The sequence below is a fragment of the Thalassophryne amazonica genome, chromosome 4, assembly GCF_902500255.1.
Source record: "Thalassophryne amazonica chromosome 4, fThaAma1.1, whole genome shotgun sequence".
NCBI lineage: Eukaryota > Metazoa > Chordata > Actinopteri > Batrachoidiformes > Batrachoididae > Thalassophryne > Thalassophryne amazonica.
In genome coordinates, this window is record NC_047106.1 from 67,975,449 (window position 1) to 67,989,957 (window position 14,509).

Below are 14,509 nucleotides of genomic sequence, written 5' to 3' on the forward strand. Positions count from 1 at the left end.
ATCCACCCAACTCACATTCTTTTCAGCCTGCTGCCATCGGGAAGGAGACTACAGAGTCTCCGGGCTAAAACCAGCAGCCTCAAAGACGGTTTCTTCCAACAGGCAGTCAGGATGATCAATTCCCACAGTGCTCTGCTGCCACTCGCTCCCCCGTGACCCTCCACCACTGACTCTGCCCGCCCACGCACTCACCAACCTCAGGACTGCACACTTCACTTTATTCCCCCATTGCACTATTGTGTCCACATAAGGACTGCCTATACTGGTACATTAGTATATACCCATTGCACTATTGTATTTAATGTTATACTGTTTACATCAGCATACTGCCACTTGCACTACTGTATTATACTGTTATACTGGTTACATTAGCATACTGCTATTGCACTATTGTATTTAATGTTATACTGTTTACATTAGTATATTGCCACTTGCACTACAGTATCATACTGTTATACGTACACTGTTTATACTGTTTTATAATGTTATTTTTATTTTGTAAATCAGTAGTATTAAGGTAGTTATTTTTTACTTAGCTTAGTAGTAGTTTTTATTTTATATTTTGCACCATGGGTCTGAGAGGACTGAAAATTAATCTGTGCTGTATGTCGAGCATGTATAGTATATTTAACTATAAAGTTGACTTTGACTAAACTGAGAACTAACAGTGGACTAAGTTTACTTAAATTACTCCAGATAAAAAAAACACTTAGACTATTTGAAACCCTTGATAAATTGATAAAAGAAACCTAGATTTAAACTAAAGTAGGATGAACCCAATCCTCTGAACGATCTATGCAGCGGTGAGCTGCACTCAGGAACATCTTGGTTGGAGCCAGCAAATGGTTACTAGCTAATTGTAAGTACTGTATATGTTTTTCTTCTTTTTCTTTTCAAATATAAAGTTGCTGGCAGTTCAATATTCTTTCAGCCTGTGGTCTGATTTATTCTTTAGCTATACATCTTCCTTAGTAACTGCTCCTACGAACCACTGGTGCAAGCCACCTGTGGGTCTCTCTCCAGTCGTGCTACAACAACAAATTTAATTTGCACTGTACCAATTCTGCCAAGAAGAGTGGTGAAACATCCAGCAAGATTTATGCCAGAAGCTTTCTGGTTGCTACCAAAAGTATCTGGTTGAATTGTCTTGCTAAGGGACATTCAGTCAGATATTATGTACAGTATGTGATTGAGCCTGTGTTTATAATTTTGACTCTGTGGATTAGAGAATATCCCAAATAATTTCCAACTTGGGCACCCAGTTCTTGTTTTTTTGGAGTCATTAATGATGTATGCTGTACAATCATTCCACCTTTACAAAAGAACAGTTCAAAGAAATCATTAAAATCCCCAAATTACTGTGACAGTCATTCTCATGATGATACATAAACATCAGGGTATAACGGTCATTTCTGTACACTCTGTTTCTCTCTAATTATATTGCACTTAGTGCACTTGATCTTGCAAAACGTGTAAGTCCAGACTTGCTGTAAAACTCCCATGACCTCTTACATAATTTCAAAGTTGTCTGTGAGAGAGAATGTGACACCATGTGGAATGTTGACGGTGCCACTTTAACTTCCTCTTTTGGAAGCGTATTTTCCAAACATGTTTGACAACTGTTGCCCAGCATGACTATCTGTAGATTAACTGTTGTGGTGATTTGAATTAAATGTATCTGCGCACACCTCCGGAAGTACACAGGTTCTCTGATAAATTCTTTACCCAGCAGCTGAAACAGCTCATAGTCTTCAGACCTACAGGCTGTGATGGATCACAGAGGTATGAAACCGAGGCATTTGACTTTTTGCACTTTTAATTTGAAACTGACTTGCTGCTTGTTTAGTTCACGTCTATATGCCATTGTTTAATTGTGTGTAACATGCTTTTCAGTGACTGTAGTTTCCCGGCAGCTTTGGGGAGCGGTGGAACCTCGAAGCAGGGTCCTTTTGAAATGTCCTTCCTGCAGAGTCATCATGCACCACACTGCATTCACAAACTGTAATGACCGAAGAAACTGTGTGGACCAGCTTGCCAAAATACAGACGCTGCACATGAATGAAAGAGGCTTTGATGACATTGGATATAAGTGAGTCATACTGTTGCCTTCACTGCTGCTCGTATTTACTTTGTGGTGCAAAGTTGTGTTTTTTATGTTTGTCACATTGAGCCAGATTTCAGCACACTTGTGTGTTGTTGCAGTTTTCTTGTTGGAGGAGACGGTACAGTGTATGAAGGTCGAGGCTGGGGTGTGGTTGGAGCACATACCAAAGGTCACAATGACGACTCCTTGGGTGTTGCCTTCATGGGCAATTTTAACAGTAAGTACACTTACTACACACAGAAATGTTTTTAATGCAGAAAAACAGATCATGTCCAAGATGTAGGATCTTAAATGATATTCTAGGTGTTCTAGAGGAGAAGTGATTTCCTTTCTGTCAGCAACTGCATTTTGAATCAGCTGCAGAATTTTAGGTAATTATTAGGGCAGCCTGTTGTCAAGTAGTAATCCACTCTAAAACAAAAAAACACAAATGCATGGACTACTAGTAAATGTCAATTTTTGAAAAAAAAAAGAAAATCTGTTCTCTGTTTTCATAATATTACTGTACAATGACTGTGGTTTGATTCCAGATGACACACCAGCTGCTGAGGCGATATTGGCAGTCAGACAATTGCTGCTGTTTGGAGTTTCCCAGGCCTTTTTACACCCAGAGTTTGAACTGCTAGGACACAGAGATGTGGGAAAAACAGAATGTCCTGGAGAAAAACTTTATGCTTTACTACCAACTATAAGGTGAAGAAAGAACATGAGACACACTGCAGATTTAATGGATTTGCTCTCGCAAGATTCTGGTCCCATGCACACTGACCTCCATCAGCTTTCTGGGAAAGCCAATCATGGACTACTGAATAACTTTCTGTTGTTTCCTGAGATAGGTTCTGTTCATGGAGATGTACATCTCTATGGTCCTGTTCCACAAGACAGTTGACAGCTGCAATGCATTTGAAAGTAAATTACTGCAGCTCTAAAACAGTCCTTCTCAAATAGTGGGGTGTGCTCCCCTTGGGGGGGTGGGGGGGGCGGTGTGATGCGGGGGGGGGGGGGGTGTAATTGTTCTGATTAGTGTAATTGTACATCCACTACAGTAGGTGGCAGTGGCGCTCTCATTGTCAGCATGTAGTATAATGGAATGCAGCTTTATTTAAGTTTTTTTCGCACTCGAAAGCTAAGACGATTAAATATGATGAAGCGTTTGGTGTCACTGTGACTACGGTGGGAGACGAGGAAAGATCGGTGTTAGGTTCTTTTGTCACGGTGAGACCTCCAAAAGGAATTGGACAGGAAACAGACTTCAAAGTTTAGATGTTGTATTGAAAAGAATTGTTGCACCGGTACAGAGTTATCTCAGCACTGGGATCTTGACCTGGCCGCATGAAAACACCAGGAACAAAGAACCCAGACTTTCTTTGTTCTCTAACTTTTATAATCAGCCTAGGCCACCCCCATATGAGTGGTCCTGAACTTGGCTTGAATCAGTATGGGCGGTGTCTTCGCGGTGTGTTCATGGTTGTTATGTAAAAATCTTATAGTGTGTGTTTATGTATGTAGTGTAGTTTCACGCAATAAAAACAGAGTGTTCCATCATGTTGATTCTTTTTCCAAATGGACATGAATACTTTGGTTTTGTCAATTAAACATATATAAAAAGATCAGATGGTTTTATCAATTAGACAGCCGTAAAAGGATCTGATAGTTTTGCAAAATACAAGGACATTTTGGATGTGTGTCAGCCATTTTGTTTTATGCATCATGGAACACTCTTACAATCGGTGTGTCTTAAAATGTTGGCAGCGGACAGCATGAAGCCAAATAAGTTAAGGCGTCACTTAAAGACATTACACCCCAATCACATAGATAAGCTGCTTGAGTTTTTTCATCATAAACGTGCCGAATATTAGCAGCAATAATCCCGCTTTGTGAATGCTGTTTCAGTAAACCAGTGAGCACCGTTAGCATCATAGCACCTTAGCACAGGAGTTGAGCAGCAGTAGACCACACTCTCACAAGTGCCACTAGCTTAGTTTACGACAAGCTAAAAGTGGACGCTCTCGTTTTGACCGAACTTCTTTGAAGTTATGAAGAGAACTGAAGTTTTAAGAGTGGCCATAATAAATATTAAGAAACTTAAAAGTTTATGAGCTTTGACACGATGGAGTTTGATGTGGAAGAGTTCAGAAAGATAAGATTGGAATGGTTTGATTACCATTTACAGTTGGTGATGAAAGACTTGGGTGTTAACTTTGTGTTAAAATCAGAACAAGAATCTATCTGGGAAGAGACACATTCCGTGTGCTGTTGCTCCAACAAGAGTGGCACTCTGAGCAGCGTGGCAGTAGACATGGTCTCTGTCATGCTGGATCACGCAAGTGCTGCAAAAATAAAAACTTAAAAAAATCACAAACAATAATCATAAAAAAATCAAACATCAGCACAAAGTGTTTTATTCATTTTGTTTTGTCTGTTAAAGTGTTTTATATATATATATATTGTCCTCGTGAGTTAGTGTTCTGATCAATTTCAATTTATTATTATTTATTGATTTTATTTTTGTTTTTCAGTATCAAATGGCAATCGGTCAAAATGTTTACACTTTAATGATTCAATTTTTTTATTTCAAGCAAAGTGATGCACTTTAAAAACATTTCTGTTACAGGCTGAAAAACAATGTTAATAAAGTTATTCTTTGTTGTATGTTTATTTAAATTTCTTTGTTTTTGTTTTCTTTAATGTTAATAAGGATACAGTGTTATGCAGAGGTGTACTTAGCATCATAGCACCTTAGCACAGGAGTTGAGCAGCAGTAGACCACACTCTCACAAGTGCCACTAGCTTAGTTTACGACAAGCTAAAAGTGGACGCTCTCGTTTTGACCGAACTTCTTTGAAGTTATGAAGAGAACTGAAGTTTTAAGAGTGGCCATAATAAATATTAAGAAACTTAAAAGTTTATGAGCTTTGACACGATGGAGTTTGATGTGGAAGAGTTCAGAAAGATAAGATTGGAATGGTTTGATTACCATTTACAGTTGGTGATGAAAGACTTGGGTGTTAACTTTGTGTTAAAATCAGAACAAGAATCTATCTGGGAAGAGACACATTCCGTGTGCTGTTGCTCCAACAAGAGTGGCACTCTGAGCAGCGTGGCAGTAGACATGGTCTCTGTCATGCTGGATCACGCAAGTGCTGCAAAAATAAAAACTTAAAAAAATCACAAACAATAATCATAAAAAAATCAAACATCAGCACAAAGTGTTTTATTCATTTTGTTTTGTCTGTTAAAGTGTTTTATATATATATATATTGTCCTCGTGAGTTAGTGTTCTGATCAATTTCAATTTATTATTATTTATTGATTTTATTTTTGTTTTTCAGTATCAAATGGCAATCGGTCAAAAATGTTTACACTTTAATGATTCAATTTTTTTATTTCAAGCAAAGTGATGCACTTTAAAAACATTTCTGTTACAGGCTGAAAAACAATGTTAATAAAGTTATTCTTTGTTGTATGTTTATTTAAATTTCTTTGTTTTTGTTTTCTTTAATGTTAATAAGGATACAGTGTTATGCAGAGGTGTACTTATAACAATTTTATGGACAAATTATACTATTTATAGTCACAGCAGAGAGTGCAAAATGTTTTCTTCTTCCTGGGGGGCTTAACAGAAAATAATTGAGATGCACTGCTCTAAAATGTTCTTAAGTGTTGTTGCTTTAATTTGCGTTTCTCTTGATTACTCATTTTAATTTCTCCAGGCGGTAAATCCATAAATGAAATGTTATGACTCAATAGTTGACAGCCCAGAATTGTTAAGCCTGTATCTTTCATATCTGTGGTTTTGTGTGACTCAGAAGTATTTTTCATATATCATGTTTATTATAACCCCCACAAACAACTGTTTTGGAGGGTTAGCGTAAGTGTCTACCCTCCCCTAACCATAACTCCCCCAGACCCCACCTCCCCCGCCCCGTCACGAAAAGCGGCCCATTTTTGTGCCCCTGTTACAAACCCATAGATTAATGCACTTTTCGTATAATGCCGCCACGAACTGCCGTGAGACTGGGTTATGTATGGTCCCCCTAACATGTTAACTACAACCCCTGGCAATAAGAATCACCTGCCTCGGAGGATGTTCATTCAGTTAATTTTGTAGAAAAAAAGCAGATCACAGACATGACACAAAACTAAAGTCATTTCAAATGGCAACTTTCTGGCTTTAAGAAACACTATAAGAAATCAAGGAAAAAAAAATTGTGGCAGTCAGTAACGGTTACTTTTTTAGACCAAGCAGAGGGAAAAAAAAATATGGACTCACTCAATTCTGAGGAATAAATTATGGAATCACCCTGTAAATTTTCATCCCCAGAACTAACACCTGCATCAAATCAGATCTGCTCGTTAGTTTGCATCTAAAAAGGAGTGATCACACATTGGAGAGCTGTTGCACCAAGTGGACTGACATGAATCATGGCTCCAACACGAGAGATGTCAATTGAAACAAAGGAGAGGATTATCAAACTCTTAAAAGAGGGTAAATCATCACGCAATGTTGCAAAAGATGTTGGTTGTTCACAGTCAGCTGTGTCTAAACTCTGGACCAAATACAAACATGGGAAGGTTGTTAAAGGCAAACATACTGGTAGACCAAGGAAGACATCAAAGCGTCAAGACAGAAAACTTAAAGCAATATGTCTCAAAAATCGAAAATGCACAACAAAACAAATGAGGAACGAATGGGAGGAAACTGGAGTCAACGTCTGTGACCGAACTGTAAGAAACCGCCTAAAGGAAATAGGATTTACATACAGAAAAGCTAAACGAAAGCCATCATTAACACCTAAACAGAAAAAACAAGGTTACAATGCGCTAAGGAAAAGCAATCGTGGACTGTGGATGACTGGATGAAAGTCATATTCAGTGATGAATCTCGAATCTGCATTGGGCAAGGTGATGATGCTGGAACTTTTGTTTGGTGCAGTTCCAATGAGATTTATAAAGATGACTGCCTGAAGAAAACATGTAAATTTCCACAGTCATTGATGATATGGGGCTGCATGTCAGGTAAAGGCACTGGGGAGATGGCTGTCATTACATCATCAATAAATGCACAAGTTTACGCTGATATTTTGGACACTTTTCTTATCCCATCAATTGAAAGGATGTTTGGGGATGATGAAATCATTTTTCAAGATGATAATGCATCTTGCCATAGAGCAAAAACTGTGAAAACATTCCTTGCAAAAAGACACATAGGGTCAATGTCATGGCCTGCAAATAGTCCGGCTCTTAATCCAATTGAAAATCTTTGGTGGAAGTTGAAGAAAATGGTCCATGACAAGGCTCCAACCTGCAAAGCTGATCTGGCAACAGCAATCAGAGAAAGTTGGAGCCAGATTGATGAAGAGTACTGTTTGTCACTCATTAAGTCCATGCCTCAGAGACTGCAAGCTGTTATAAAAGCCAGAGGTGGTGCAACAAAATACTAGTGATGTGTTGGAGCGTTCTTTTGTTTTTCATGATTCCATAAATTTTTCCTCAGAATTGAGTGATTCCATATTTTTTCCCCTCTGCTTGGTCTAAAAAAGTAACCGTTACTGACTGCCACAATTTGTTTTCCTGATTTCTTATAGTGTTTATTAAAGCCAGAAAGTTGCCATTTGAAATGACTTTAGTTTTGTGTCATGTCTGTGATCTGCTTTTTTCTACAAAATTAAACAACTGAATGAACATCCTCCGAGGCCGGTGATTCCATAATTTTTGCCAGGGGTTGTATACATAAAAAAGTGGTGCAGACTATTCCTTTTTAGAACCCTATTAGCTCAACCAATAGCTAGCATCACTTTTTAGCAAAACTGGAGCAACTTTAACTTTTCACCCTGTACAAACTGAAATTGACCTTTGTCACCATTTGCGCTGCTTTTACCACATAAATCCATAACATTCAGTCACAGACAGTTCAAAGCAGAGGTCTAAAACTCCAGCTTCAGAAAGTAAAAACCCTCCCATGTGTTGCTTCTACCTGTGCACCTAAAACAGGTGATCTCAATAATTAGCTCATCCACCTGCCTGAAGAGCTGAACGAATTACAATCAGCTGATTAGGAAGATGGAACAAATATGTGGCTGGACTTTTACTTTCTGAAGCCGGAGTTTTACACCTCTGGTCCATTATTATATGGTATGGGATTTTGCCAAATTCTGATTGGCCCATTCGCCACTTTCTGAGCTGTACCACATGAAGAGTTGACCGCTGGAGGAGCTGAGTAGACCGCGTGTGCAAAACAAGTATACCGCACATACAGCGTAGTGCTAGCTAATCGGGTGACGCCTTCTATCGATAACAACCAATCAGATAAGGTGACACAACGCCTACTTTGGGTGTCAGTTTGTTGACAAGATGGCAGAAGACAGGTTTGCGTCTGTTAGCAACACTGACTTAAAATGAATTTTACACGAAAAAGATGCGAAGAACACCCGCAGAAATACAGTCAGCAGCCAACCTATTTCGCAAGTACGTCACTGAAAAGGGACGTGCGCCCAGCTTTGAAACTTATGACACACGGATGCTTGACGGAGTACTTGGTCGATTTTACGTGGAAGCTAGACAGGCGAATGGCAAACTTTATAAGAAAACAAGCCTGATGACTCTTCGTCACGGACTTAACAGGCATCTCCAGTCGATCGATGGGATGTCAGTTGGTGCAGTATGACAGTAATAATAAAGAGTTGAAACTTGAGATTGATTTTTCAGTTTTAGTATGTTTGACAAAATCCCAATTTTCTTGTTTACCATATAATAAAGCAGTTAGAGACTTTTGATTTCGGTGTACCTGTGACTATGCAGACCTGGTCAGGATGGGGTTCACCAAGACCTCCATAACTTCATCCAAAAATGTAATTTACAAGCTAAAAAAAAAAACCTATTTCTGGCCCAAGAACACTGTGGAGCGAGAATCCACATACACACATGGATAAAATTGTTGGTACTCCTATATTTTATGTACACATTTTAATATCATCAGAAATAAATGCAGACAAAGCAATTTTGTTTAATCAAAATGTTTTTTAATGTCCAAAGTTGTAAAAATGGGCACCAAGTTACCCCGAATCATAAATAAATGAATTAAAACTAACAATAAAATTACAACAGGCAAAAAAAAAAACAAAAAAAAAAAAAGAAAGAAAGACAAAGTAAAATAAAGATTAAAAAATAGTAGGAAATTATTTTATTTTATTTTATTTACATGGCGCCAAATCATAACACTGCCTCAGGTGAAACGCATAAGTAAAGTCTAACCTTACCAACCCCCAGAGCAAGCACACAGGCAACAGTGGTAAGGAAAAACTCCCTCCAAAGATATTGAGGAAGAAACCTCAAGTAGACCAGACTCAAAGGGGTGACCCTCTGCTTGGGCCATGCTACTGAAAGGCTACAAATAAGGTAAAATTTGTCAGTATTAAGCAACAGAAAAAAAAACAGAAGGAATACTAAGGTGAAACAGAGATACAATCACTCATTTAGGAAATGCCAGAGAAAAGAAATAGGTTTTTAAAGAGGCTTTAAAAGTCTCTAGGGACAGGGATGGTCTAATATTAAAGGGGAGACTATTCCAGAGCCTGGGCGCAGCCGCTGAAAAGGCTCCGTCACCTCTCATCTTTTATCTGGTTTTAGGCACCTCGAGTAACAGTTGGTCAGAAGACCTTAAGGCTCTGGTTGGGGTGTAAGGAAAAAGAAACTCCGAAAGTTAGACTTGGGTCCACATCACAATAAAGTTGCCTCAAGGTGCTTCACATGAGTAAGGTCTAACCTTACCGAACCCCCTGAGCAAGCACACAGGCAAAAGTGGTAAGGAAAAACTCCCTCTGGTGATGATGAGGAAGAAACCTCAAGCAGACCAGACCCAGAGGGGTGACCCACTAATTAGGCCACTCTAACAGATACAAGGTTTTTACAGATTTTACAAGAGTTTCTTTACAAACAGAAGAGCAACAACAACAGAGTCCTTAATTGAAAATAAAGTCCATCTTGAGCCTCTAATACATAGGCATCCATGTCCAGCATTGGTAGGCTGCAGGGCAGGACTTCCAGTCAGTGGTGCAACAGGCGTGGTGTACCGAGGTCAGTCTGGCACCCTGGGATGCAGGGCCAAGAGTAGTCATTGGTGTTGTCACTGCCTCAGACAGAGAAAAAAAGAGCAGAATGAGTCGGCAGGAAATAACTGCACATAAGGCATTAATTCACCAGCAGTAAATCAAAAGTGAAGCAAAGAGATTGCCAAGGTGATCGCCAGCAGCTAGCCCCGTGCTTCACTAACAGACCAAGAATTTAGATGTAGTGAGGCAGAGACCTGTTCTGTTGCTAATAATATAAATTCAATCAATCAATCAATCAATTTTATTTATATAGCGCCAAATCACAACAAACAGTTGCCCCAAGGCGCTTTATATTGTAAGGCAAGGCCATACAATAATTACGTAAAAACCCCAACGGTCAAAACGACCCCCTGTGAGCAAGCACTTGGCGACAGTGGGAAGGAAAAACTCCCTTTTAACAGGAAGAAACCTCCAGCAGAACCAGGCTCAGGGAGGAGCAGTCTTCTGCTGGGACTGGTTGGGGCTGAGGGAGAGAACCAGGAAAAAGACATGCTGTGGAGGGGAGCAGAGATCAATCACTAATGATTAAATGCAGAGTGGTGCATACAGAGCAAAAAGAGAAAGAAACACTCAGTGCATCATGGGAACCCCCCAGCAGTCTAAGTCTATAGCAGCATAACTAAGGGATGGTTCAGGGTCACCTGATCCAGCCCTAACTATAAGCTTTAGCAAAAAGGAAAGTTTTAAGCCTAATCTTAAAAGTAGAGAGGGTGTCTGTCTCCCTGATCTGAATTGGGAGCTGGTTCCACAGGAGAGGAGCCTGAAAGCTGAAGGCTCTGCCTCCCATTCTACTCTTACAAACCCTAGGAACTACAAGTAAGCCTGCAGTCTGAGAGCGAAGCGCTCTATTGGGGTGATATGGTACTATGAGGTCCCTAAGATAAGATGGGACCTGATTATTCAAAACCTTATAAGTAAGAAGAAGAATTTTAAATTCTATTCTAGAATTAACAGGAAGCCAATGAAGAGAGGCCAATATGGGTGAGATATGCTCTCTCCTTCTAGTCCCCGTTAGTACTCTAGCTGCAGCATTTTGAATTAACTGAAGGCTTTTCAGGGAACTTTTAGGACAACCTGATAATAATGAATTACAATAGTCCAGCCTAGAGGAAATAAATGCATGAATTAGTTTTTCAGCATCACTCTGAGACAAGACCTTTCTAATTTTAGAGATATTGCATAAATGCAAAAAAGCAGTCCTACATATTTGTTTAATATGCGCTTTGAATGACATATCCTGATCAAAAATGACTCCAAGATTTCTCACAGTATTACTAGAGGTCAGGGTAATGCCATCCAGAGTAAGGATCTGGTTAGACACCATGTTTCTAAGATTTGTGGGGCCAAGTACAATAACTTCAGTTTTATCTGAGTTTAAAAGCAGGAAATTAGAGGTCATCCATGTCTTTATGTCTGAAAGACATTCCTGCAGTTTACCTAATTGGTGTGTGTCCTCTGGCTTCATGGATAGATAAAGCTGGGTATCATCTGCGTAACAATGAAAATTTAAGCAATGCCGTCTAATAATACTGCCTAAGGGAAGCATATATAAAGTGAATAAAATTGGTCCTAGCACAGAACCTTGTGGAACTCCATAATTAACCTTAGTCTGTGAAGAAGATTCCCCATTTACATGAACAAATTGTAATCTATTAGATAAATATGATTCAAACCACCGCAGCGCAGTGCCTTTAATACCTATGGCATGCTCTAATCTCTGTAATAAAATTTTATGGTCAACAGTATCAAAAGCAGCACTGAGCTCTAACAGAACAAGCACAGAGATGAGTCCACTGTCTGAGGCCATAAGAAGATCATTTGTAACCTTCACTAATGCTGTTTCTGTACTATGATGAATTCTAAAACCTGACTGAAACTCTTCAAATAGACCATTCCTCTGCAGATGATCAGTTAGCTGTTTTACAACTACCCTTTCAAGAATTTTTGAGAGAAAAGGAAGGTTGGAGATTGGCCTATAATTAGCTAAGCTAGCTGGGTCAAGTGATGGCTTTTTAAGTAATGGTTTAATTACTGCCACCTTAAAAGCCTGTGGTACATAGCCAACTAATAAAGATAGATTGATCATATTTAAGATCGAAGCATTAAATAATGGTAGGGCTTCCTTGCGCAGCCTGGTAGGAATGGGGTCTAATAGACATGTTGATGGTTTGGATGAAGTAACTAATGAAAATAACTCAGACAGAACAATCTGAGAGAAAGAGTCTAACCAAATACCGGCATCACTGAAAGCAGCCAAAGATAACGATACGTCTTTGGGATGGTTATGAGTAATTTTTTCTCTAATAGTTAAAATTTTATTAGCAAAGAAAGTCATGAAGTCATTACTAGTTAAAGTTAAAGGAATACTCGGCTCAATAGAGCTCTGACTCTTTGTCAGCCTGGCTACAGTGCTGAAAAGAAACCTGGGGTTGTTCTTATTTTCTTCAATTAGTGATGAGTAGTAAGATGTCCTAGCTTTACGGAGGGCTTTTTATAGAGCAACAGACTCTTTTTCCAGGCTAAGTGAAGATCTTCTAAATTAGTGAGACGCCATTTCCTCTCCAACTTATGGGTTATCTGCTTTAAGCTGCGAGTTTGTGAGTTATACCACGGAGTCAGGCACGTCTGATTTAAAGCTCTCTTTTTCAGAGGACCTGCAGCATCCAAAGTTGTCTTCAATGAGGATGTAAAACTATTGACGAGATACTCTATCTCACTTACAGAGTTTAGGTAGCTACTCTGCACTGTGTTGGTATATGGCATTAGAGAACATAAAGAAGGAATCATATCCTTAAACCTAGTTACAGCGCTTTCTGAAAGACTTCTAGTGTAATGAAACTTATTCCCCACTGCTGGGTAGTCCATCAGAGTAAATGTAAATGTTATTAAGAAATGATCAGACAGAAGGGAGTTTTCAGGGAATACTGTTAAGTCTTCAATTTCCATACCATAAGTCAGAACAACATCTAAGATATGATTAAAGTGGTGGGTGGACTCATTTACATTTTGAGCAAAGCCAATTGAGTCTAATAATAGATTAAATGCAGTGTTGAGGCTGTCATTCTCAGCATCTGTGTGGATGTTAAAATCGCCCACTATAATTATCTTATCTGAGCTAAGCACTAAGTCAGACAAAAGGTCTGAAAATTCACAGAGAAACTCACAGTAACGACCAGGTGGACGATAGATAATAACAAATAAAACTGGTTTTTGGGACTTCCAATTTGGATGGACAAGACTAAGAGTCAAGCTTTCAAATGAATTAAAGCTCTGTCTGGGTTTTTGATTAATTAATAAGCTGGAATGGAAGATTGCTGCTAATCCTCCGCCTCGGCCCGTGCTACGAGCATTCTGACAGTTAGTGTGACTCGGGGGTGACTCATTTAAACTAACATATTCATCCTGCTGTAACCAGGTTTCTGTAAGGCAGAATAAATCAATATGTTGATCAATTATTATATCATTTACTAACAGGGACTTAGAAGAGAGAAACCTAATGTTTAATAGACCACATTTAACTGTTTTAGTCTGTGGTGCAGTTGAAGGTGCTGTATTATTTTTTTCTTTTTGAATTTTTATGCTTAAATAGATTTTTGCTGGTTCTTAAAAGGAGAGGAAGCATACTTCCATACTATACCGGTATGCTAGCCATACGTGCAAGAGTATAGATGTGTCTTTAGTCTGCACTTGAATGTCTCTGTGGAATCTGACTGTTTTATCTCTACATGGAGATCATTCCACGAGGCAGGTGCATGATAAGTGAAGGCTCTGTGGCCCACTAATTTTTTTAACCTAGGAACACAAAGTAGTCCTGCACCCAGAACACAGAGCACTGGCCAGTACATAGGGTGTAATTAGATCAGCTAGATAGGGAGGCACTAATAATTTCATAAGTTAATAACAGAACCTTAAAATCAGACCTCAGAGACAGGAAGCCAATGAAGGGAGGCCAAAATGGGTGTAATGTGGTCAAACCTTCTGCTTCTAGTCAAAATTCTCACAACAGCATTTTGAACCAATTGGAGACCCTTAATGCTGGACTGTGGTTAACCAGAGAATAGAACATTGCAATAGTCCAGTCTAGAAGAGACAAATGCATGGATCAGAGTCTTTGCATCCACCATAGACAAGATGGGACGAATCTTTGCTATGTTACGAAAGTGGAAGAAAGCAGTCCTTGTGAGTTCTCTGAAGTGTAGGTCAAAAATACAACATGGGATTAAAAATCAGCCCAAGGTTCCTCACTTTGTCAGAGTGATGTATGATGCACAAGTCTAAGTTAAGCGTTAGCTGG

The 14,509-nt window shown here is 39.1% G+C and overlaps 1 protein-coding gene across 1 annotated transcript; it reads left to right on the top strand.

Annotated features, from left to right (window-relative positions):
• The first annotated feature begins 1,685 nt into the window (after nucleotides 1–1,685).
• On the top strand, nucleotides 1,686–2,999 carry pglyrp5 (peptidoglycan recognition protein 5). The gene is made up of 4 exons (XM_034168931.1): nucleotides 1,686–1,782; nucleotides 1,894–2,089; nucleotides 2,203–2,321; nucleotides 2,635–2,999. Exons 1-4 carry the CDS (start codon nucleotides 1,770–1,772, stop codon nucleotides 2,799–2,801), a joined length of 495 nt encoding a protein of 164 aa, XP_034024822.1. The 5' UTR covers nucleotides 1,686–1,769; the 3' UTR covers nucleotides 2,802–2,999.
• Nucleotides 3,000–14,509: the final 11,510 nt, after the last annotated feature.